At 44.8% G+C, this 22,992-nt stretch overlaps 1 protein-coding gene across 2 annotated transcripts in view; it reads right to left on the bottom strand.

Moving 5' to 3' along the window:
- Nucleotides 1-22,992, bottom strand: part of FER1L6 (fer-1 like family member 6) — a 164,766-nt gene that overhangs the window by 110,594 nt on the left and 31,180 nt on the right. For both annotated transcript variants that reach the window (XM_060611264.3, XM_060611265.3), the window contains exons 2-9: nucleotides 17,602-17,684; nucleotides 13,190-13,310; nucleotides 10,427-10,481; nucleotides 10,214-10,345; nucleotides 6,625-6,687; nucleotides 3,046-3,124; nucleotides 1,403-1,559; nucleotides 624-810 (exon numbers count right to left, since the gene is read on the bottom strand). In XM_060611264.3, the coding sequence (XP_060467247.3) occupies nucleotides 624-810; nucleotides 1,403-1,559; nucleotides 3,046-3,124; nucleotides 6,625-6,687; nucleotides 10,214-10,345; nucleotides 10,427-10,481; nucleotides 13,190-13,310; nucleotides 17,602-17,684 (877 nt within the window). The remainder of the gene's footprint in view (nucleotides 1-623; nucleotides 811-1,402; nucleotides 1,560-3,045; nucleotides 3,125-6,624; nucleotides 6,688-10,213; nucleotides 10,346-10,426; nucleotides 10,482-13,189; nucleotides 13,311-17,601; nucleotides 17,685-22,992) is intronic.

Genomic DNA, 22,992 nt, shown 5'->3' with positions numbered 1-22,992 from the left:
CTTCCCCCATCTGGACCTCAGTTTCCTCATCATAAAAATGGAGGTGATGTTCTATAGGACTGTCAAGGGGTTCAGGTAAAAAATACTCCAGTGTTCACCCTGCCAAGAGGAGGGTTAGGGTAGCATATATTGTAAGGATAGACACCATATGTGCCAGCTGAAGCTTCAATGTCCAGCCAACAAGGATTAAGCTGTGACCATGTGCTTAGGCCCTGGTACTTCCAATGGCTCTTGAGTAGGGAACAACAGAGAACAGAGATGTCCAGGCTTACAGAGGACAAGGACTACTTGGGAAGCCTGGGGAGCAGGTTGGGAGGCAGATGGCAATGCTACAGAGCCTGGGTAACAGCTCGAAGAATAGCCAGAGGTGAGGAAGGAGGTCTGTCTGCCTAGGCCCTAAATCATAATACCCCATAGTTCCTCTCTATGATCTCAAATAGAGAGTAAGTGGGTCACCCTCCCACTTACCTGCCACATGATTCAATGCCTTTTATGACAAGCTTTCTCTCGCAGGGCACTTCCTAATTTTTATTTTAACTTAATTTCATTTGACTAGAAATGTCCTGGGGAAAGAGTGGAGTTCTGGCCTGGGTTTGCCGTTGTTGGTGACGATGTTTCCTTACCATCTGCCCAGCAAAGGAGACCTCCACAAAGGGGTCCACAAGGTCCTTATTGTCACCCACAAATGCTTTGGTGACGTTCGCCATGATGCTGGAGTTCATTTTAGGCAACCCCTCTGCTTTGTAGAGTCTCACATAGAATCTGGCCCAGGGTCTCTCTGATGGAAACCCTTGAGGGATCAAGAGGTTCCTTGAGGGGGAACAAAAACAAAAAATAAAAACCTCTCTCACTTGAAAGAACAGAAAAAGTGGAAGCAATCTGGACGTAGAAAGAAGGATCGTGATATAGGAGAAAATACTGAAAAGATCAGGATTCATCGCTAAAATGAGTTTTCTTTGTGGTGTAAGTGGCAGCAAAGGACATGAAAACAGTGAAAGCAAACTCATTCCAGTCCTCAAATTATAGAGTAAACACCATCTTCCACACCACACCTTAAAAGAAGTGCATTAAGTCTTCCCATTTCATAAACCAGTGGTTGAAAGTATAATTCCTTCAAAGAAAAATCAACCAAATCCAGATAAATAGGATAAACTCAAGAACAGTTTATCTCTATGGGGAGACAGGCTGTCCTTGTCCTAGAAGCTGATCTCCCAAAGGCTAGTGACACTGCTGATAAGACACGTCTTGGTGCCTCTGAGAGAGTAGAATCCCAGGTGGACAAGGCACGAATTTGGCAATTCTCATGTACCCACCAGGAAAGGGAGGGAGGGAGGGGAAAGACAGATCAACTTCGGGCATATCATTCATTTGTCTTGAGTGGCCCTGGATAGACCCGCCTCACTTTTCTATTTGCTCCTCGGCATCGGAGGTTTTGGGGTTGGTCTTTAAGATGTCGCCTCTCCCAGTCACGCTGATGTCACACTTCAGGTACCCCTTCATGCCCGTCCTGATGTCGCCAGGGTCTGTGAGCAGGGCCCACTTGTCACAGAACTGATGACCTGTAAAAGCATCCTGACAGCTCAGATACCCTGCACGGCTGGACCCAGCAGGTGCAGCCAGTTCCATCCCACACACAAGGCCTCCCAAGCTCTGTTCCCTGGAGGGGGCAGCTCATCAGGGTATTCCCCAGCCTCGTGCTGCCTCCTTCCGCTCCTCCCCTCCTTCCCTCCTCTCCTTTTGTTCCCACCTTCTTCTCTGTCTTTCTCTCCAACCTGCCACAGGTATTTGGAAAGCCTCCAACCCAGTGCTAATTGCCTGGACAGGTTCCTAGCTCTGACAGGCTATGAACGGCTATGACAGGACATGAATGGAGTAGAGAAGTCAGTACTATTTCACAGGCTGTAAATGTGACTCGTGGATCTTTTTGTTTGGCCTACACTGTCAATCCAAACTTTAATATCTCTTACAAAATCTAGACTTCTGGCTTATCTGAAAAAAACTGTTAGATCTGCCAATACAGAATGCACATTTCCACATGTCAGCAGGTGGTAAAGGAGCGGAGTAGCCACTGTGGGTTGTGAGCCCTCCTGTTCCCCACAGCCTGAAGCACCCCTTAACATATTAACCCACTGCACTCTACCCAAGGCCTGGCCCCCTGGGCTCATGTGAGTTGCAACTACTTTTGAAGAGAAGGGGCCTTGTAAGAAAAGATCTGTATTTGTTGATGGCCCAGTTACTTATCCACTCCCGACCTTGGACAAATTACCTGCCTTCTCTGAGTTTCACTTTCTATAAATCAGGGATAAGAATTATCATAGCAAATCCTTATATGGCATGCAACAACCCCAGAAAGGAGGCACTATTTTTATCTTCATTTTCTCAGATGAGGAAACTGAGGTGCAGAGAAGTCAAGTCATTTGCCCAAGGTTGGACAACCAGAAACAGCAGGGTGGTATTTGAAGCCAAGCCATCTGGCTCCATAGGGGTGCCTACGTGGCTCAGTCATTTAAGCGTCCGACTTTGGCTCAGATCGTGATCTCGCAGTTCGTGGGTTCGAGCCCCGCATCAGGCTCTGTGCTGACAGCTCAGAGCCTGAAGCCTGCTTCAGATTCTGTGTCTCCCTCTCTTCCTCTCTCTCTGTCCCTCCCCTGCTCACGCTCCGTCTCTGTCTCCCAAAAATGAATAAACGTTAAAAAAAAAAAAGTTGAAGCTATGTCATCTGGCTCCAGAGTCCAAATGTGGAACTCCCGTGTGTCACCTTTCCTGTGTCTGCCTCACAGCAGTAAATGAGATCGAATTTGTTGGCGGGAGAACTGTTCAGAAATGTGGACATAAAAGACAATTTTGCAATTAGACTGTGAACTTTGAGGAAAAGAGCCAGGTGTTGCTCCAATTGTGTAATTGGTGTTGATACTGTTGAATGAATGGGTCAGTGTCATACTGTTGAATGAATGGGTCAGTGGACGGGCAAATGAATGAGTTGACCTCCAGGTGTGGTAAACTGGAGATGAGTAAGGGAGAGATGGGGAAGCGACGCTTTCTTACCAGGTTGGTTGTACACAGTCCCCAGGTCTACTTTGAAGGAACCGATCAGTATGCTTCCTATCAGCTTGTGGTGAAAGACCTGAGGAGAGATGGAGCAGTGAGTCCGGCCGCACTAGATTTCTCTTTGAGGATAAATCTGTGAAATGGGTTCGTGATACCTCAGCGAGGATTCTAGACCTTGACGCTTGTCTGGCCTTCACTCATCTGGAGCACAATGACATTTGGTCATCAAGTCAAAAGGGCAGCCGGAAGTTATCTCACCTGTACCTGTTCCTCCTGGCAGGTTTTCAGCTAGCAAAGGACATCTAACAAATCTCACTATCTTGAAAACTATTTTTTAAGCCAAAGTAAGCTCTAGTACAACCCATCTCTGCCTATTGAAACTCTACCCATCCTTCAATGTCTAGAGCAAATATTCCCTCCTCCAAGCAGCCCTCCCTGATCCCCCTCAGCTGAAAGTCCTCTTTCTCCCCTAAACATTCATAACACTCTGCGCACAGCTTGCTCGGAGAACTCATCACATATTGCTTTGAGAAGTACAATAGTGAGAACAAGGGAAGTGGTCATCCTCAATATTTTATCAGATCAGAAGTCAGCAGGGTGCCTGGCTGGTTACAGCAACACACTGTAATGCAGTGCTATCAAGATGCAGAAGTTCTAAAGGAAAGCAGCAGAGCTGGTACCGGGTCCAGGAGGCACGCTGAATGGGAAACTACTGAAGAAGCAGGAGCAATTTAACCTTCAACCCAGAAAAGAGAAAACCGGGGGTGTGGAGAAGGGGTAATGGTAACTTAAATGTTTTCCAATCTTGGAAATCCTGCCATCTATAATAGGGAGTAAGTTCCCCATGTGGTTTCCAAGCCACAGAAGGAGAGACTCAGCTCACTATAAGGACAGTTTGTATAACAGAACTTTCTGGCAATGAATAGGTTTTTCTGGAGATAGTGAATTCCCATCACTGGCTATAACCACGCAGTGCACCAAAACCCCATGTCATGGAGGTGGTGAGAGTGATTCCTACTAGTTATAGACTAGATGGCCTCTGGGCTTCCTTCTATGACATTCTGAGTTCCTTAAATCAAAGACAGTTTCCTACTTTCTCCTACCCACCACATGCATGGCCTTGTTCATCATACGTGTTCAATAAACATTCAGTGAATTAATGAATGATTCACTGACTGAATGATGTATATGAATAGGAGACTTTTGTGGTTTCTAAGCTCCCTTTGGCAGAGGCAATAAGAATAAATCAATTCAATGGACTTCAGGAAATGAAGAAATGACAGCCCTTCCCATCTCCCTTTCCACCCTTGCTCCCTTGCCCAAACTTTACAAGCGAGTTAAGATAACTGAGGGGAAGCAAAGACAGCTTGGCTCCAGGGGAAGAGTTATTTAAGGCCACACATACAAAGCTCACTCCAAACCTCCTATGCTTGCAGTTGCTAATGTGGCTTCCCAAAGGCCCAAGCAAGAACACAAGCCTGACTCAGGCTCTCTTCTCAGGTCAAAGGCATCTGGGTCCCTGTGGGCTTGATGGGATGATGGGAAGCAAGAGCCTGTTTAAAGTGTCTTTAAATAACACAGGAGGCCTCTTCAAATCATCCATCCACCCAGTCTTAGGGCCAGGGAAGCCTGGTGTGGTCAAGCATTAGATTACCAGGACTTCAGGGAATGGCACACACAGACTGCTGGGGCCTTGCATGCCAGGGGCTGCTTGTCAAGGGAAGATGGTCTTTAGCACCACCAAGGTCTGCCACAGCGTGGCCATCCCAATAGCCCCTGCTTACTGCACTCCCTCCTTCGTCCCCCGTGTCCAATGTTGTTGGGGCACATTGACTTTTAGTTCATGGACTAGCCAAAAACTTGTATTAAACACTCCCCTCCAAGGGACTTTTCCCTGTAAAATCTTTGGTTTCTGTCCCTAAGAGTCATCTAGGGAGCCCAAAGTATTCTCTTCTTCCAAGCTAGAGGAACAAAGATAGGCAACACCAGCTTTGGTCCTCGGTCTAAAAATCCACTGTCCTACAGACAGTCATGACCCTTATCTATGCTACGGTATAAAAATCTAGCTAGTCACTGTTTGTCTGAAATCTAGACAGTTCCTTAGGACCCACCTACACTGCCCATCTCACAAACAGATGGTCGCCTGAGCTATGCAATGTAACAAAGTCTTAGGCCGTGCCCCAGGTCCTGAAATATCTTCTGCAACACTTGTCCTCATGCCTGAAATTCACATTAAGAATGTTTGGCTCTTGACAACTTTTCATTCTTCAAGAGTCACATTCTTCAAGTGCCCCTGAGAAAGAGAATATAATAATTCCACTATTACCTAAGACTTAATGCAGTATTTATATATGTTATACATATAATACTGTGCATACATATAATATCAAATATATGATGTGATACGAATAGAATAGAATAGAATAGAATAGAATAGAATAGAATAGAATAGAATAGAATATGTGGGTGACAAGGACAGGCAAGGAAGTCCCTGAGACAATTTTTGCCATCTTAAAATTCTGATTAGAGTTGGTGTCACTGTGGAGGAAAACATTTCCCCATTCTCCATGCTTCTTGCACTGTCACATAAAGTACAGGGTCTGTCCTTTTAGAACCATTAGGAGGAGAGCACTAACCTTTGTACCACCCACCCCGCCTCTCTCAGGGATGCATAACCATGCTACCCTCTTCTTGGGAGAAGCAGTGATTTCTCAGAGGGGTGAGATAGATGCAGTCTGTCACCCGCTGGTCTCTCTGTCTCTTTAGTGAGTGGCGTGAGGTTGGCGTGAGTTCCGTCTGGCCCCCGTGCTCTCTCATCTGGGCGAGTACGGCTTCAGCACGGGCACCTTCCCTTCCCATTCATGCCCTCCGTATGGTGGACCACCTTCGTAAGGCATCATTGGCCAGACCAAGAATCTTCTCTATCTCTGCTGTTTAGACATGATCTGTGGAGGCAGGAATTCACTCCGCAGGGCTGAGGAAGGGTCTATGCAGCAGACACGACCCCACATGAGCAGGTCCTAAAGTCTACTCTCAGGCAGCTATGAAGAAGCCTAATGGCAACCACTTGCTCTAAATCACATTCTCTGATCCAGCATCACTGATATATGTGGTTCCTTCCTGATGCTTTTTCCTACTTCTCTATTTATTACCAACTACAAGTGGGGAGTGCTGTGATTAATTATCATTAGTGTGGATATCATCCCAGGAGAGAGACACTCACATTTCATTTCATAAAAAGAAAGAAATCAATTCAAAATGGCAATCGTAGAGATGGCCGTTGAAGCATGTATTTCACATTCCCACATTAGTAAACTCCACAGTTCAATTCATGGTGGCTTGAGAGTAGCTTATAGCTTGTTTCCAGGAAGCACAGATCTCCTTGAAGAGGTTTTCCTTCCCAAATTCCTCCACACTAGTTATTTCATGTTCTATCCTGTTGTTTTGAACTCACCAACCCACACTCACCCCTCCCAAACCTATTCACCCCTACACAGGCTGAGCTGTTCTAGAGAGTTCCCAATGCCTACAATCTTTTCCATCACCCCGCCCCTCCATCACCAATGATACACTTACTGAGATTTTGATGATCTTGTCAAAAAGATGCACTTGGGGTCCAATGAAGTCGAAGACAAAGTACTATAAAACATAAAATTCATTTTGACCATAAATTCCAGACTTGCATCTAAAAACCTTATTACTGGAGTAGTTGTAGATTTCTATAATTCTAACCAATTGCTGCATGGTCCTCAGTGGCATGAATATACCATCAGTTGATTGGTCATCTCCTATTTAAGGTCACCTAAATTCTTTTTGTTTTCAAATGCAAAAAAAAAAAAATGCTCTCACCCCATACTTGCCCAGGATATAGGTGATTTTTCCTCTAAAATGGACATGAAAAGTGGAATTGTTGGGTCATAGCTTATGTGCATGTGAATTTCTAATAGATAGTGTGAAATTTCTTTCCAAAGGGGCCAAGCCATTTTATATTCTCACTGCCAGCATACAAAAATACCATTTCCCCAGAACCCTGTAAACCCTTTATATCATCAATTCTCTTAAATTTTTTGCCTATTAATAAGGATGGATAAAAAATCATATCTCAATGTGGTTTTAATATGGGGTAAACTTGATTAAAATCTAATTTCCTCAGGATTTTGCAGTTTCAAACATTGCTGTGATATTCCCAAGATTGACCAGGAAGAGTATGAAAAGAAATTATGGACAAGGAAAACTTCTAATTTTAAGAAAGTGTTTGAATTTTATTTTTTCTAATGTTTATTTATTTGAGAGAGAGGGAGAGAGCAGGAGAGGGGCAGAAAGAGAGGGAGACAGACATATCAGTCTCCCTCAGAGCTCGACGCAGGGCTCGAACTCACGAACTGTGAGACCATGACCTGAGCCAAAATCGAGAGTCAGACGCTTAACCGACTGAGCCACCCAGGCGTCCCAAAAAAGTGGTTAAATTTCAGAGTCGAAGAAATTAGACCAGTCTCCATATTCTACAGACAAAGGAAGACTGAAGCCCAAAGGATTTAAAAGACATGCCTAGATTCAGACAGCTGGTTATTGATGGACCTGAGAGCTCGGCTTATTTCTCCAGAAGTTATCACACAAGGGGTTCAAGTACTAGATATTTCACTGTTTGAACTTTACTGAGTACCTCCCAAATGTGAAGTTGTATTCTCCTAAGATTTAGAACACTGGGATGGTGTCTCATTGTGGGTTGTGTCTTTTGGGGGACTAGTTGGGGTGAGGGAGGCAGGGCCAGAAAGTTGCTTTTTATATGTTTTTGAGCTTCGTTGTGGAGAAATAACACAAGGGCCTTAGAGATGAACAGGACAGTAGTAGGAATGGGAGAGCTCTCTGCTCACAGCCTGCTTTTACAGGGAAAAACAGAAAAACCAAAATGTGGAAAATGAAAGATGCCATCACACGCCATAATAAGAGACCTTCAAAATGGCGGTCCTTAGATATCAATGACAGGTCACATTACATTCCATGTCTTCTGTTTAAGAAAATGGGAAAATACATATGACATTTCAGGAAGTTATGAAACTTTTAAAGATATATATATATATATATATATATATATATATATCAAACTTTTAAAGAGTTTTATTGTTCAGAATTTCTTTTATGTGGAAAACCCACATGAAATTTCTTATTTTGATGTATGAGATGCTGTGGGTTCCGTGGACCAATAAATTAGTTCTAATGTTTATTGCTTTCTGCTGCATTTCACATTTCAAACTCAATTGCCTCACACAGGTTCCCTAGACCTTTGAGCCACACACATTTTTATAGCTGAAAAATATTCCCTAGCCACTATTAACTGGTTCCTTCAACATCTGATGGCCTTTGGCTTGAAAATTAGAGGCAAACGCTGTAACAAAGGTTTTTAGTGCAACTGTACCAAAAGTTTTTACTTCAACTTCTATATTTTTACTTGAGTGTCTACTGATCGCACTTGGTCCCAACTTAATGTAATTTAGATCCAGGACTTGTATGCATAAAGAAAATACTAATTACAGCATTTAACAAACCTGTAGAGCTTTGCAGTTTTAAAGCATTTTCATACACATTATTTTATGTCCCATCCATGCTAAAAGTTGTTATGGAGTTGGGGGTAGAACAGGAAGGAAACAACTCATGGTAAAAGGCTTAGAGACAGGAGTGATGGATGACAAGGAAAGCAGTTAACAGCTCAAATCCGATTCGCCCATTTTCTGTTGATTTCATTACCAACGGTCTCCCTTTTCAATCACTACTCCCATTAGGGAAATAATTAAGAGTTTGCTGCATTTTTTTTCGTAATTCGTGGTGTCAAAGTGACTATGGGGAAATAGGCACTCTTGTGCACTGTTAGTTGGAGTATAAATTATTACCTCTTTGAGGGCATTTTGTGATATCAAAATTCTTTTTTTTTTTAATTTTTTTTTAACGTTTATTTATTTTTGAGACAGAGAGAGACAGAGCATGAATAGGGGAGGGGCAGAGAGAGAGGGAGATACAGAATCTGAAACAGGCTCCAGGCTCTGAGCTGTCAGCACAGAGCCCGACGCGGGGCTCGAACTCACGGACCGTGAGATCATGACCTGAGCCGAAGTCGGACGCTTAACCGACTGAGCCACCCAGGCGCCCCTCAAAATTCTTAATACGCATATTCTTTGCCCCAGTTATGCCATATTAATGTGAGTATAAGTAGTAGCCGAAAGATGAAAAAAATTAATATCCATCAATGAGAGATTGACTGGTTTAGAAAATTATGGTGTATCAATGCAATGGGAAACTACACCAATGAGGGGAAAATGAGACTGAACTATATGTCTTGATATTACCTCTAATATCATCTAAAATACATTGTTTTGTGAAAAGATCAAGGTCCAGTACAGTGTGGACAGAATGCTACCATTTGGTTATAATATTTATTTGTACTCACATACATGCCTGGGATATCTCTGGAAGGGTACACAAATGCCTGGTGAGGTTGGCTGCCTCTAGGGCAAGAGGAAGGGGGTTAAGGGATCAAAGATCAGAGGGATGCATATTCTTCATCATATATCATTTTATACTCTATCTTTTACCATTTTTTTTACTGTGTAATCTTTTTATTAAAAAAAAAATAATTCAGTGTGTATAATACTTAGAAGCCTCCTGTCTCTCTTTGATGCTTTCCTCTCTTTGATGTCCACAATTTCTGCACTGCTTGGAAAAATATGACTATTTTACTTTCCGATGCAACATGTCTATTTCAAAATTAATAATTAAATTTCGAGGGTCTCTTTCATGAAAAAGAATGTTTATCTTCTTTACAACCAACACTCAATACATTTATTGAATATAAAACCAGACCTTATAGTGAATGAAGATCATCATATAAGATATAAGAATAAATTTCAAAAAAAGAGACAAGAAAATGGGGTATTTCGAAAACACAGCAATGAATTTAAAATCAGTGGGAATTCCTCATCTCTCCTTTCCATTATCTTTTTGTGAAACTCTATGGGGCTGTCTGCAAGGAGCTCAGAGAATTTTCCAGGGCTTAGATGAGTGGTGGGAAGCAGCGAGGAGGGACACAGTTTTTCTATTTGGCTAAAGAACACCCCAGGTGGCAGTGCAGGGAGTGTTGGTGGAGAGGATACTGGTGACCTCCGTGACTTACTTCATTGTAAAATGGGCTGTTGGTTCCTTCCTTCACGGTGCTCTGCTTCTTCTCATCCCCAACCTCAATGATCACAACTGGATCAATGTTCTCACCCACCAGCTGGCGGGCCTCAATGATGGTGATGGCAATCTACAACACAAAGTAGCAGATATGCACTCTGGACCTTGCTGTTCATTCACACAAGAAGACACAGGACAGACTGTCACTTACTTGATAGTTTTGGGATCTGATCTCCCCATCATGGATCTTAGTCGACAGCTTTGATCTATTAAAAGAAAGTTTAACGTATTTGTTTCATTAAATAAGAACATACTTGGGATCCATAAGCCTTGATAATATTTTCCCAGGTACTTCTAAGTGCTTTTATTTATACTGTATCACATATTCTCTCTCCATCTCTGGAAGAGATAAAATGTAAATGAACAAGTGACTCAACCTCTCTATGACTCAGTTTCTCCATCTTAAAAATGAAGCTAATAATAGTACTTACCGCATGAGATAATGGCTACAATTAAATGATATAATGCATGTAAAGGTTTAACCCAGTGCTTGGTGAGAATAAGTGTCAACTCTTATTGTGCGTATGATCACCAGCATCATTTATTTTTGGTTTTACAAAATGAGAAACTCAGATGCCTCAGCAAGTCATTAGCACAGCTGGGTCTGCATAAAGATCTCCCTTATTTCCTGTCCAATCCTATCCACAGGACGCCTTTGCCATTTATAGTAGGTAAAACAATCCTGAGTTTTGTGATTGCTTTTGAAAGAATTGGTAAAAGAGAAAATCGGAAGGAGCAACCCAGATGCCAAGCCAGTGAGATTTCACATTCCAGGGGATTTCATTTATCTGGACTGTCGTAAGGAATTAGAAACGGATGCACAACACCTGGGCATTTAGAAATTGGATAACGGTAGAAAGAGGTGACGGATCCCTGTTGTCACCAAGGCAGCAATGAGTGGGAAATGAACTGAGCTTGAGTTCCTATTGGATTTTATTCTCCTGCTTTCCAACAATACCATCTTGCATTTGACTTCATTCCATTTCTGCCGATTACAACTGAGTCCAGTAGAGAACAAAGAAGGCTAGTAAAAATCCCAAAGCTTTAGACTCAGACTGATCTGAATTAAAATATTTATTTTTCCCAATTTTGTGACGTTACCCTTAATTTCCTCATCTGAAAATGGACATAATAATTCCTACCATGTAGTGTTGTTCTGAGGCTGAAAGGAGATAATGTATGTAGGGAAGAGTACATAGCAAAAGGTATATATGTTCATTAATAAAATGGCAAATTCGCATTGATCATTTACTGTGGGAAAGCTCTGTGCTGGTCTCAGAGAAAAAAACAGATGAATGAGCCATCATCCTGGCCGTTACAGAGCTAGCAATCTATCCAAGGGAGAGAGGACCAAAGCATGGCAAGAAAAAACTCTTAAGTGTAAAATGTGTTGTAGAAAAAAAAAAAAAAAAAAAAACGTGATAGGAGTTCAGAGAAGAGAGAAGTTCCCGAGAGCCCAGGTAAGCAACGAAGACTTCACTGCAGAGGTTGGATGTCAATGAGCATTATCTGGTGGGTAGAATTTCAACTGATGGAGAATGCACTGACCAGGGAAAAAGAAAAAGTCTACTCCCTATTTCTTTTTCTCCTGCCCTCCTCCATGCGGTGCTGTTATTCTGGTGAGATAAATGGCAAGGGATCCCTTCAAGGATATTTCAAAGTAATTGAAATCCTGAGTCAGGGAGCTTAGGGGGCCATGGTTGTCATGGTGCAGTAAAGGGGGAAGGAGATACCGCAGTGAGTATGTGCATACAAACTTCATGTCTCCTTTAAAGAGTCAACCTCTCAGCTGTCACCATCTCTGATTTCCAGCTGTTTCCCAACCCCCTCTACCCACATATCTACTGTGTGCCATCCTGTAGGGCCCAGTAATAACAACTCAGTCTGCCATACAGGGAAGCACTAATTTGCTTTACTGACAATAAGAATTCTGAGTGGACAAAGAAGGGATGGCATGAGGAATTACCATGAGTAAGAAATAGACATAAACAAATATGGTAGACTGAAGGCATTGATAGCCCCAGGTATTAGCTTCCTCGGAACAATGCTCTTTGCCTTATGACTTGTCCCTCATTCTGACATGGGCTGGACTCGAGACTTGCACTGGCTAATAGAATGCAGCAGAAATGACTCATGCTAATTCCAAGCCTGGGCTCAAAAGACCTTATGTACTCATACTCCTTCTCCCGGAACTCTGCCATCACCACCATTAGAACAAGATCAGACTAGCCTGCTGGAGGATCTAATGCCGTATCGAGGGGAGCTCGGTGGTCCCAGGTGAAGCAATCTGAGACCAGCCTATTACCAGCCAACACTCAAACTAAAATCAGCAGAGCTACCAAATGACCACACGCACACACAAGTGTGGATGTGTATCAGTCTAGAACCAGTAAAACTAACCAACGAGCCCACAGACTCATAAGGAGCAACAAATTTTTCACTAAGCCTCTGAGTTTGGGAGTGTTACACATCAATTGCTAACTGACAGAGCAAATCACAGGCACGAAGGCCAGTTTGTCCTGACTTTTTGTCGGGTAGTACAAACATTTGGGACAAACACAGAGCTAAGACACCTGGCACCTTGATGAATTAAAGAGCAGGTGAGGGACAGCTCCTGAGTCTGCCTGCTGTTGTTGCTGTCATTGCTGAATTATGAGACCTTAACTCAGGGGATTTAAGAGCAGAAGTTGGTCAAGGTGGGACCCTGGCTTGCTGAAGGCTGACCACTATCAGGACGCCAGCACTGCCATGGAGGAAACTGAATACATACAGACCTCTTGTCTTCCTGCCTTAGACCTTTGGCACCTTGTGACCAGTGATCAGTTATTATTGTCTGTTTTCCAGAGCCTGCAGGGGTTCCTGCACATGGAGGTGCCCAGTAAATGTGTGCTGACTGCCTGCACCAGCACTGTACCTTCTCTTTGGAGGAGCTGCAGGGACAGGGGTCACAGACGCAGGACCATAAATTAAATCTCCTCCCGGTCCTTCCTGGTGTGAAGGCCCCTCCTGTGACGCTTCTGCTTCATCCTGGCCATCTAGAGAAGCAAACAAGGAAGAAAACTCTGTCAAATATGATCCACAGTGGTGATCTGAGCCTCAACCGTCCAGCGCTATGCTAATCACCATAAGGGGTACATGAAGACATCCAGACAGTCCCTGCCAGTATGCAACTTAACATTTTATTGGCAGAAAAGACAGGCACATACCTTAACTTTCCTAAACAGTAAATTCGTCTTCTATTTCCAAAAAAGAGTAGATTTATATGCATGGTATTATGGAAAGAAAACTGGATTATGAATTCAAAGACATGCTTTCAAGGCATTCCACTTGCCACAGTGGAATTTCAGACAAGTAATTTATTCCCTCTGAACCTCATCAGTAAAATTTAATGTGCATAAGAATCACCTGGGAAGCTGTTAAAATGCAGATTCTGATTCAGTAGGTCTGGGGTGGAGCCCAAGAGTCTGCATTTCCAATAGCAATGTCCCATGTAGATCTGTTCCTGCTGTCTGAGGGCCAATTTTGAGTAGAAAGGTGCCCTAGGTTGAATCATAGTCCCCAAAGATATCGAGTCCTAGTCTCCAGAACCTGTAAATGTTACTTGGAAAAAGGGTCTTTGCAGATGTGATTAAATGAAGGATTTTGAAATGAGGAGATTATCCTAGATTATACAGGTGGGTCCTAATTGCAATAATATATATCCTTACAAGAGGGAGGCAGGGAACAGAAGAATGCAATGTAATCACAGGCAGAGGTGGGACAGATGCCCATCATAACCATCAGAAGAACACTAGAGGGGGCGCCTGGGTGGCGCAGTCGGTTAAGCGTCCGACTTCAGCCAGGTCACGATCTCACTGTCCGTGAGTTCGAGCCCCGCGTCAGGCTCTGAGCCCCGCGTCAGGCGCTGGGCTGATGGCTCGGAGCCTGGAGCCTGTTTCCGATTCTGTGTCTCCCTCTCTCTCTGCCCCTCCCCCGTTCATGCTCTGTCTCTCTCTGTCCCAAAAATAAATTAAAAAAAAAAAAAAAAAAAAAGAAGAACACTAGAGGCAGGAATCAGATACTCCCCAGGGGATGGGGCCCTGCCAATATTTTTATTTCCACCCAGTGATACTGATTTCCAGCCTCCATTACTATGAGAAAATTACTGTGGGTTATTTTAACCCACCCAGTTTGTGGTAATTTGTTGTAGCAGCCACAGGAAAGGAATGCACAAGTGTCTAAAAAATTTAAATGAATAGATAGTAAACATATTCTTTAGATCTCTTCCCCCACTGTGGGATTCTGATTTAATTTATCTGGGATATCACCTGGATGTCAAGATGTTTTAAATCCCCAGGTGATTCCTTTTCTTTTTAAAGTTTGTTTATTTATTTTGAGAGAGAGAGAGAGACAGAGACAGAGAATCCCAAGCAGGCTCCACACTGCCACTTCGGAGCCTGAAGCAGGGCTCAAATTCACAAACGAGATCATGACCTGAGCTGAGCCACCCAGGTGCACCGCCCCACATGGACCCCAGGTGATTCTAATGTGTAGCAAAGCTGAGGAACCACCTCTCAGCCAGGTTTTTGGTAAAAAACAGACAGTGTGGAATACTCTCATGCACTAAGAGACTCTGCATGGTGTAGTTCAAAACCCTGGCCCCAAAGGTTGGGTGGAAATCCCAGCCCTGCCACACCCTAACTTGAGGATCTTCTCTCAGCCCTGTTGTCCTCATCTATAAAGCGAAGCAAGGCCAATGTTACCCATCCCACAGAGATGCTTTTTTTTCTATTTTCTTTATAGCACTTTTCTCACCTTGTAATTCAGGTACCTCCTCAGGTCCCAATAGGTAACAGAGGGTGCCCCCAGAACAGAATGATCTGAGGACTTGGTAATTTACACGGGTGTGGGTACAGGAAAATCACAAAGGGTTGTGCAGCTACCTGAGGCTCAGAGCAGCCACACTGTATCTGTTTGGAAGACCCCAAAATGAGGAGAGCAGTTACCAGAACCTGGAAGGAGAGGAAGTCAGGTCCAGCTGGCTTCCCTATAAAGAGCAGTAACCATCCCCTTCGTTGAGGGGCACATCCAACCATGAATCCTGAGCTCACACTCCTCCGTCCCTCAAACTTCCTGCTGGGGCGCCCCATCGGGAAAGGGACCTGGGCTGTGCATCAATACAGGTCAGCCTCCTGGGGCTGAGGACAGGTGGAGAATTGATTTGGAAAGACAAACGGAAGAGTCCTACACAGGGCTAGCCCCTCTCTAATCTATCCGATGTTCACCATCATATAGAATAGAATCTAGCACAGGACCCAACACTCATTGGAACTTCCGTTAGTCTTTCTTGAGTAAACGCATGAATGGAAGATCATGGGAGGTACTCAAAAACTCTGTTGGATAACTAGTTAAAGGATGGGTTAGGATCACTGGAATTTTATGAAATTAAGATATAGCCACTATGCCTCAAATACACAGACATGAGACCCACTGACTCTGAGAATCTCCAAATGCTACATCCAGAAGAGCCTAACTTTCCAGGATAGTCCCAAAAGGAAAGACCAAAGTGTACTCAGTTCTATGGACTTTGTTTTGTCAGTCTCCCACAGGGCAAGCCCCTAGTCAGCAGGATGAATGCTATTTACTTTCTAGGAAGGGTCTGATTCCTCTCTGCCCTGTTTGCTTTCTGGGCTGACAACTCTAATTAGAATGAGCCATAGGAGCCAGCTTCTCTGAAATGCCTGAGGTTGACTGCCCTAAATCTCCACCACCTTGTTCTTTCCTTCCCTACGTGGTCATTATAGGCTCCTAACTGGAGGCTGACCCATGGAATAGGAAAACCCAGGCCCGTGTATAAGATTGACCTAGGCTCAGGAGCTGGCTTCTCCACTTATTAGCTGTGTGACTTTGGGCAAGCACTCACCCTCTCTGAACCTCTATTGTAAAATAGGGGCAAAAGAACCTACATTTCAGAGTCATGAATGATGCATGTCAAATAAAAAGCAGCAGGGACTTGTTAAATGTGTCATAAATATTATTTTTCGTAACACCGTGAAAGTAAGGGACTGTTTCATTCAACCTTGTGCCCCAGGACCTACTGTAGGGTCACAGTTTCAAAGACACCAGGAAAGACCTAAAAGCCTTTTCTACCTACTCCCTGATACCTTCAATTTGACTGAACAGACAAGTATTTCTTTAAGCTTTAAGTCCTGTCTCCACTTAAAATGCCTCTCCCATCCCATCCCAATGGGTCCCTCCAAGGAGACGAGAGGGGTGAAGACACAGCAGACCCATTGCACCATTTGGGCTCGTAAATGTTCCAGAAAGCTAGCCTCACGCTGGTTGTTGTCAGGGCCACTCAGAAGTCTCTGGAAGACCACCGCAGACCTGTCCATCGGAAGCAGTTAATCCTATTTGACTCAACAAACGTGTGTCTACCTGATGCCAGGCCTGGCCCCATCGGTACGTACGGTTCACACTGTAACTTGGGGATTTATTTGTTCTTTCGAAGAAGCAAGCCGCCCATTCTGAGGGCGACAAGTCCGACAGCCAGGACGTGCATCCCAACGCCACTGCTTCCTGGTTCTGGGCTCCCAGCCTGAGAGGCTTGTGGGGTCTGTGCCTCCACGCAGGGTCCTGTGATCCGAAGGACCTTGTCACACTGAGCTCAGCACTCTGCTATTGCCACCCACAAACTCTTAATAATTTCTTAGCAAGGGCTTTGCGTTCTTATTTTCATACACTAGGCCCTGCAAATTCTGCCGCTGTCCTTCCCATACTTTACTTACTCTCTCTGCATCTCTGCAACCTCATTTGTAAACCTGGGATAACAACACCCACTGGTAAGATGATGGCAGGGTCAAATGAGACAATAAATGCAGAGCCTCCCCCGTAGCAGCTGCTGTCCTCACCCTTATTTTTAAAATCTCACTGGATCCTCCCCATGGTGTGTGAGGTCAGCCCAGCAACCCATATCGTACCCGCTTGACAAAGGAAGAAACAGAATCAGAGCTGTGCAGTGGCTTATCCTGGGCTACAGAGCAAATGAGAAGAGAAACAGGAGCTTGGACCTTGTCACTGCGTCTCCTTGGGGTCCCCTTCCATGGCCCAGCAGGTGTCCGCCCCACCCCTGTTGGGCCCAATGACCAGGTGACCAGCAGCACTGGGGTGGATTGCACCTGTGACCAGCAGGGCCTGAAGACCCAGCAGGTAGCACACCCCCCACCTGGCTTCCACGCTTCCACGGAGGGACAGCTCCATTCTCAGCCAAGGAGGTGTCAACTCTATGAGACCTGTAGGCTCCCAATGCCAGAGTAGTGCATTTTCCCCCACCCCCAAAAGCCTCACCTTGAGCAGCCTTATTGGCTAATGTTAACCCCTTCTCTGCTTTCTTCTTCTTCTTCTTCAGCTTGAGCCCAAACATCCCCTTTCTGAAAAGAAGAAGAAAAACTAAACCACATTGTAACAGTAACTTCAAGTCATTCAGACATATTAGGAGAAAACACACACACACACACACACACACACACACACACACACACACACACACACACTGAGTTTTCCTGGAAGCTGACCAGCCTCCTCTTTCACCCTGGTGGATGAGGATCAAAAGACAAGTCAGGAAGAACCAACAAGCTCTTCAGACAGCTCTACATTTGCAGAAACCATGAAACCTCACCAGAAATCATGAGGTCCACCTAGAACTTAAATGACGCAGAATATGAATACTAACACCACCGGCTGGTATTTCACCATTTCTCCTCACTTCCCTGTACCAGGCACTCAAAATGAATGACATCACTTAGCCAACACAGCAACCCCCCTCTCACCCATCTTACAGATGAAGAGCCAAGGCCCAGAGAGGGTAGGTAGTATTTCTAAGGTCACACAGCTCTGAGCATCAAAGCTACCCAGAACCCAGGTCTGTCTGATTTCAGAACCCAGACTAGAGCCAGTGGGCGGCCTGAACAGGTTTCCCTGAGCAGAGTGAACACATTCTCCAGAGCCACGCTCCCATACTATTTCCAAGGTCGAGACCCTGTGAGGTCCCACCACAAGTGCACAGCTCAGCTGACACTGATGGTGTGTGCCTGGAATATTAGCTTCTATTATTACTGTCATTATTAGCTGTGAGCAGAAGCTACTTGGGGCCTCCCTCTATCCCAGGAAAGAGCCCTGCTTCTCCATCTTGACAGACAACAGAAGCATTCTGGACACTCCTCCTGAGAGAGCCCTTTCTGGAGTTGAGGGGGACCGAACACAGGACAGTACAATGATGGACCCAGTTCAGAGGGAAGTCCTGGCCCTGAGTCAGGCAGGCTGGTGAGCTGGCCCCCCAGAGGATGGAGAAGGAAGAAAAAGGGCAGAAAGGAGAAGGGAGGGGAGAGCAGCAAAGCCTCCCAGGGAACATCCTGCAGTCCTGCATGTGAAGAGAGTGGAGGGCCATCAACGACGTCCAGTGTGCTGCTCATGTGGGTAGGACTCGCGAGGAGCTCAGAGCAGGGATTCCACATCAGACTGTCAGGGTTCTAGTCCCGGTGCTATCTGTGCAGGCTGACCCTCTCTGCACTTTAGGGCCCTCACGTGTGAGACAAGATAAGAAAAGTAAAGCATTTAGCACAGTACATGGAACATACAGGTTGCTCAATAAATGTTAGTATTCTTGTTCTTCTCATAAAGGATAGGATTAAGACCAATGAATGGAAGCTACTAGGTGACAGATGTTCATTCTATTTATTTATTAATTTACTTATTTATTTATTTACTCTTTTTATGTTCTGCCTTAATTCAACTGAGAAATTAAGAAGCCCCCCACATTGGTGTTGTCTGAACAGTGAAATGGACTGCATTGGGTAGCAGTGAGTTCCCTGTTCCTGGAGGTGGGCAAGCAAAGGCCTGGTGACCACCAGAAAAGGATGTTGTAGAGAGAACAAACATCAGAAGAGGGGGAGTGGTTTATGGGATCTTGGGGGTCCTTTAAGACCCTGAGATACAGTAGAATGGAAAGAACAGGCTCTGGAACCCTGCAAGACATCGATGGATTGGGCAAGTCACATACTTCTCTTTGCCTCAGTTTCCCCACGGGTACAAATTTATGGAAAGGAATAATAACGTACCTGCTTCACAGACCTGTGAGACTAAAAATGAGGTGAAGTCATCAAAGCACTGAAGGCAGTGCCTGGTATATAGAAAGTGCTAGAATGTGCCCTTTTTGCAGGTAGCATTTCCCCCTCTTTGGTTTGCCATCATCTGTGATGCAAATCATTCTAAGTATCCCAAGAATCTCAGAGGAACATACACAAGGAGGATTTCCCTCTTCTGAAATTTCTTAAAGGCAACTTCCAATAACTTTCCTGTTTTCAAAAGAGAGTTACCAGAGGGCCCAAGCCAGCACCTTCCAAACCCTGACTTGCCATTGTGGTCCCCAGCGACTCAATGCCTTGATCATTTCATGGAGGCATATTTGAAAAGGCTGAATTTCTTCCATCAGCAAACAGGAAGTCACTACTCATAAATGACAGTATCTACCACAGGGAGACTTGATGTTCCTTTAGGAAGCTGACATCCTCATCACAGATGGCCTTGGCATTCTGCATCTCCCATCAGGCAGCTTGTGACGGAGGCACTGAAGCATGCCCGAGGTTGCTAGCGAGGGCAGAAAAAGAGAGAAAGACAGATGCCCCTGCCCCCTCTGAAACCAAGATCTCTTGGCCCAGCTGACCACTAGGGGCACCTCAGGAAATTTAAAACATACCAATGTCTGGAGCCACTTTCAGAAATTTGTAATTGCTTTGTAGAAGACCCAATGCTGAGAAGCTCTTTTCTAGGCACAGCTCAGACCCAGCCACCAAGGAAGCCGCAGAGCCTTTCAGTAATGCCCAACGGATTTACTATCAGCTCAGCTCCCCTGGATGGCTTGATGTTTGTTTCACAAACGCACAAGGTTGTTTGCCTGAAACCCTGAGTCAGTCATCAAGGGCACTCCCAGCATGACTCCCAGCATGAAAGGCTTCTTGATGAAAATTGATTTTTCCTCCTCAGCCCTGTGACATCTGCAGTAGAGAGAAGGCATGGCTCAGCAGCCCAGAATAATCGGCCATGGGCAGATTGGGCAGCAGAGAGTGAACCAGTGACAGAAGACGGCCCACGGGCCTGCTTGAATCGCCTGTTACCTCTTGAATTTAGGACCAGCCACTTAACCCAGATGAGCATGGTTCATTCCCACATGACCCAACGACATTTCTTACCCAACTCATAGGGTGGCGTTAAAATAGGAAACAAGGCTTGGAAAGTGTAAAACCCACTGCAAAATGCTGCATTACAACATTGATGACACGGAAATGTGCTGCACTATTCCCCTGAGTTCAATATTTTTTAAACATGTATTAACGCTATGTGCCAGGAGCACCATTTTACACACACCATCTCCTAGGGTTCTCCCAACAGACCGCGAGACGGATGCTATTATTATCCATCTTTACAAACAAGAGGTTGTCAGGGGTTTCTAGCCAGTATGTTGGGATCGGACAGTAAATGAGGAAATAAGTCCCCAGGGCAACGGCCATCAAACCGCCCTTCTCCTTCTCGGCTTGCTGAGGACTCTAGCAAGGGAACCCTCCCACTTTACAAAAGCGATGCGGCTCTCTGGTATCAGAACTATTGAATCTCCTCCCAGGGCCACCCCAAGGTAAGTCAAGACACACAGAAACCCCCATACCAACCTGGTCTCCTCGGGGTGAAAGCTACCATGACTCCGATATCTGTATCCAAACAATAAGAGCGTACAACAGTGCACGTGTTAGGCTTTGGCTTCAGCACATCTGTTCCAGGTGGGCATCACTCCATGTTGAACCACAGAGCCGGCCCCGCGGGGAGGCAGCCGGCCTGGCACACAGAAAGAGGGGCTGGACAACTAGAGTTTGGGTCTCACGTCTACCATTTTCTAACTACGCCAGTGGGGCTGGCCATGGGACTTCTCTGAGCTTCAGGCTCTTCTTCTGCAGGAAGTGGCAATAAAGTTATTAACTCTGCTTTTCTTGTAGGATGTTATGTATTATGACCCCATTCAGTGCTCATGCTGAATGGTTAGGAGCTTTACAAATAACTAATTTAATCTCATGTCCATGGCTCACTGGACACAGATTAGGAAATGGCTCACAATGAGGGTCTCCATGTGGTTTTCCACTTGCATCACAAAATTCCCCTTCCGGAGTCACCTTTTCTACCTTCAATGTGGAACAGAAGCAGCTCAGGCCCAACAACCAAACACGAAGCTGAGTCAACCAATGTGTCTGTTACTAGCCCCTCCTGCTCTCCTCCCACCTAAGGTCACGGGATACAGGTCATCTGTGCACCTCACCCTCCAAACACAGAGTCATAACATCCAGTGTGGAAAAAACAACTTTGATTTATGAATTGATTTATATGGCAAACTCTTATAAACTTTAAAATTCCTTATTAAAAGAATGGCTTTGTATGGAATCAGGACTACCTTAAAAATAAAGCAAAATCAAGCCTTACCACCATTCTGAGGTCATCCAGAGAGCCTTGGATAAATACCCAGTTGCCTACGGAGAAATACCTTCTTGGGAATATCTGATCTGTGTACTCATCTTACTTTTAAGCCTGGGATATATTCATTAAAGGCAAATCACCAAATATAGAAATAGCCATTATGTTGGCTTTTGACTGAAGATTGTTAAAATATAAATCCATGTGTCTTCCTGCCTTGCCAAGACCGAAATGTTTCTTCCTCTCTCCCCATAATCTTCCTATAGCAACTTGCCTGCTCTATATCTTATTTCTTTAGGCAATGATGGTCAACTTTGGCTGTATATTGGACTCATATGAGGCGCTTTCTAAAACTGTCTCCCACACTGCGGCCAGATCCCATCCCGGAGAATCTGATTTCCCTGGTCAGCAGCAAGGCCAATGGCTTGGTAGTTTTTAGGTTCCCAAGGTCATTCTAATGTGAAGTAGGGTTGCAAATCCCTGTACTTAAGTAATTAGTGCCAGTGAACTCTCCTCACAAAGAGAAAGTGCACGTTTTTTAAAGGAAGTTCAAAGGCAAATTTTTAATCAAAGGGGGGCAGTGAAACTTAGGAAGTTCAGAGCACTTGGTGAATCTGTTTGGTGGGCTGGACTTTATCATCCTACCCCAGCTCGTCTTCCACTCAACCCCCATCCTGACAACTGGCCCACAATTTGGTTGCCTTCTCTACTCTGCACAGGATCAACCCATTCTTGGAGGAACTGAGTCCTTCAGTTTAAGACAGAGAAGGATCAGTCCTCTATTTGGGTCCAAAGTGTCCCAGACAATGGCGTAAAGAGATTGGGCCCTGACTCCCAATCTCATGGGAACCAGTTTTCTCTACTGTGATTTGCAATCTCCTACCTCATTGCGGTAAATGAATGTTTCTCTGTTAGGCCCCCATTTTGTACATTCCAGCCTCAGAGGCCATCATAAGGAGATTCAAACGTCACCAACTCCACAGACAATCACCAAGAACCTTGATATTTCACCTGCAAGAGTCAGCTGAGTCTAGGAAATGCACCTCCAAGGATGCTACTGAATCCCTCCTCCAGTGGTTTCTCTGAACCAAGGATGACTCAGGAATAATTCAGAGCCACCTTGTGTAGAGCCAGCCTGGTTAAGCCAGCCTCTGACAGCCCTTCAGAGAGCTTTGCCAAATGTTCAAGGGCAAGGTAGAAGGGTGCTGCTGTAGGACTGCCTCAGGG

The sequence above is a fragment of the Panthera onca genome, chromosome F2, assembly GCF_046562875.1.
Source record: "Panthera onca isolate mPanOnc1 chromosome F2, mPanOnc1 haplotype 2, whole genome shotgun sequence".
NCBI classification, from domain to species: domain Eukaryota; kingdom Metazoa; phylum Chordata; class Mammalia; order Carnivora; family Felidae; genus Panthera; species Panthera onca.
This window is presented reverse-complemented; position numbering and strand designations above follow the sequence as displayed.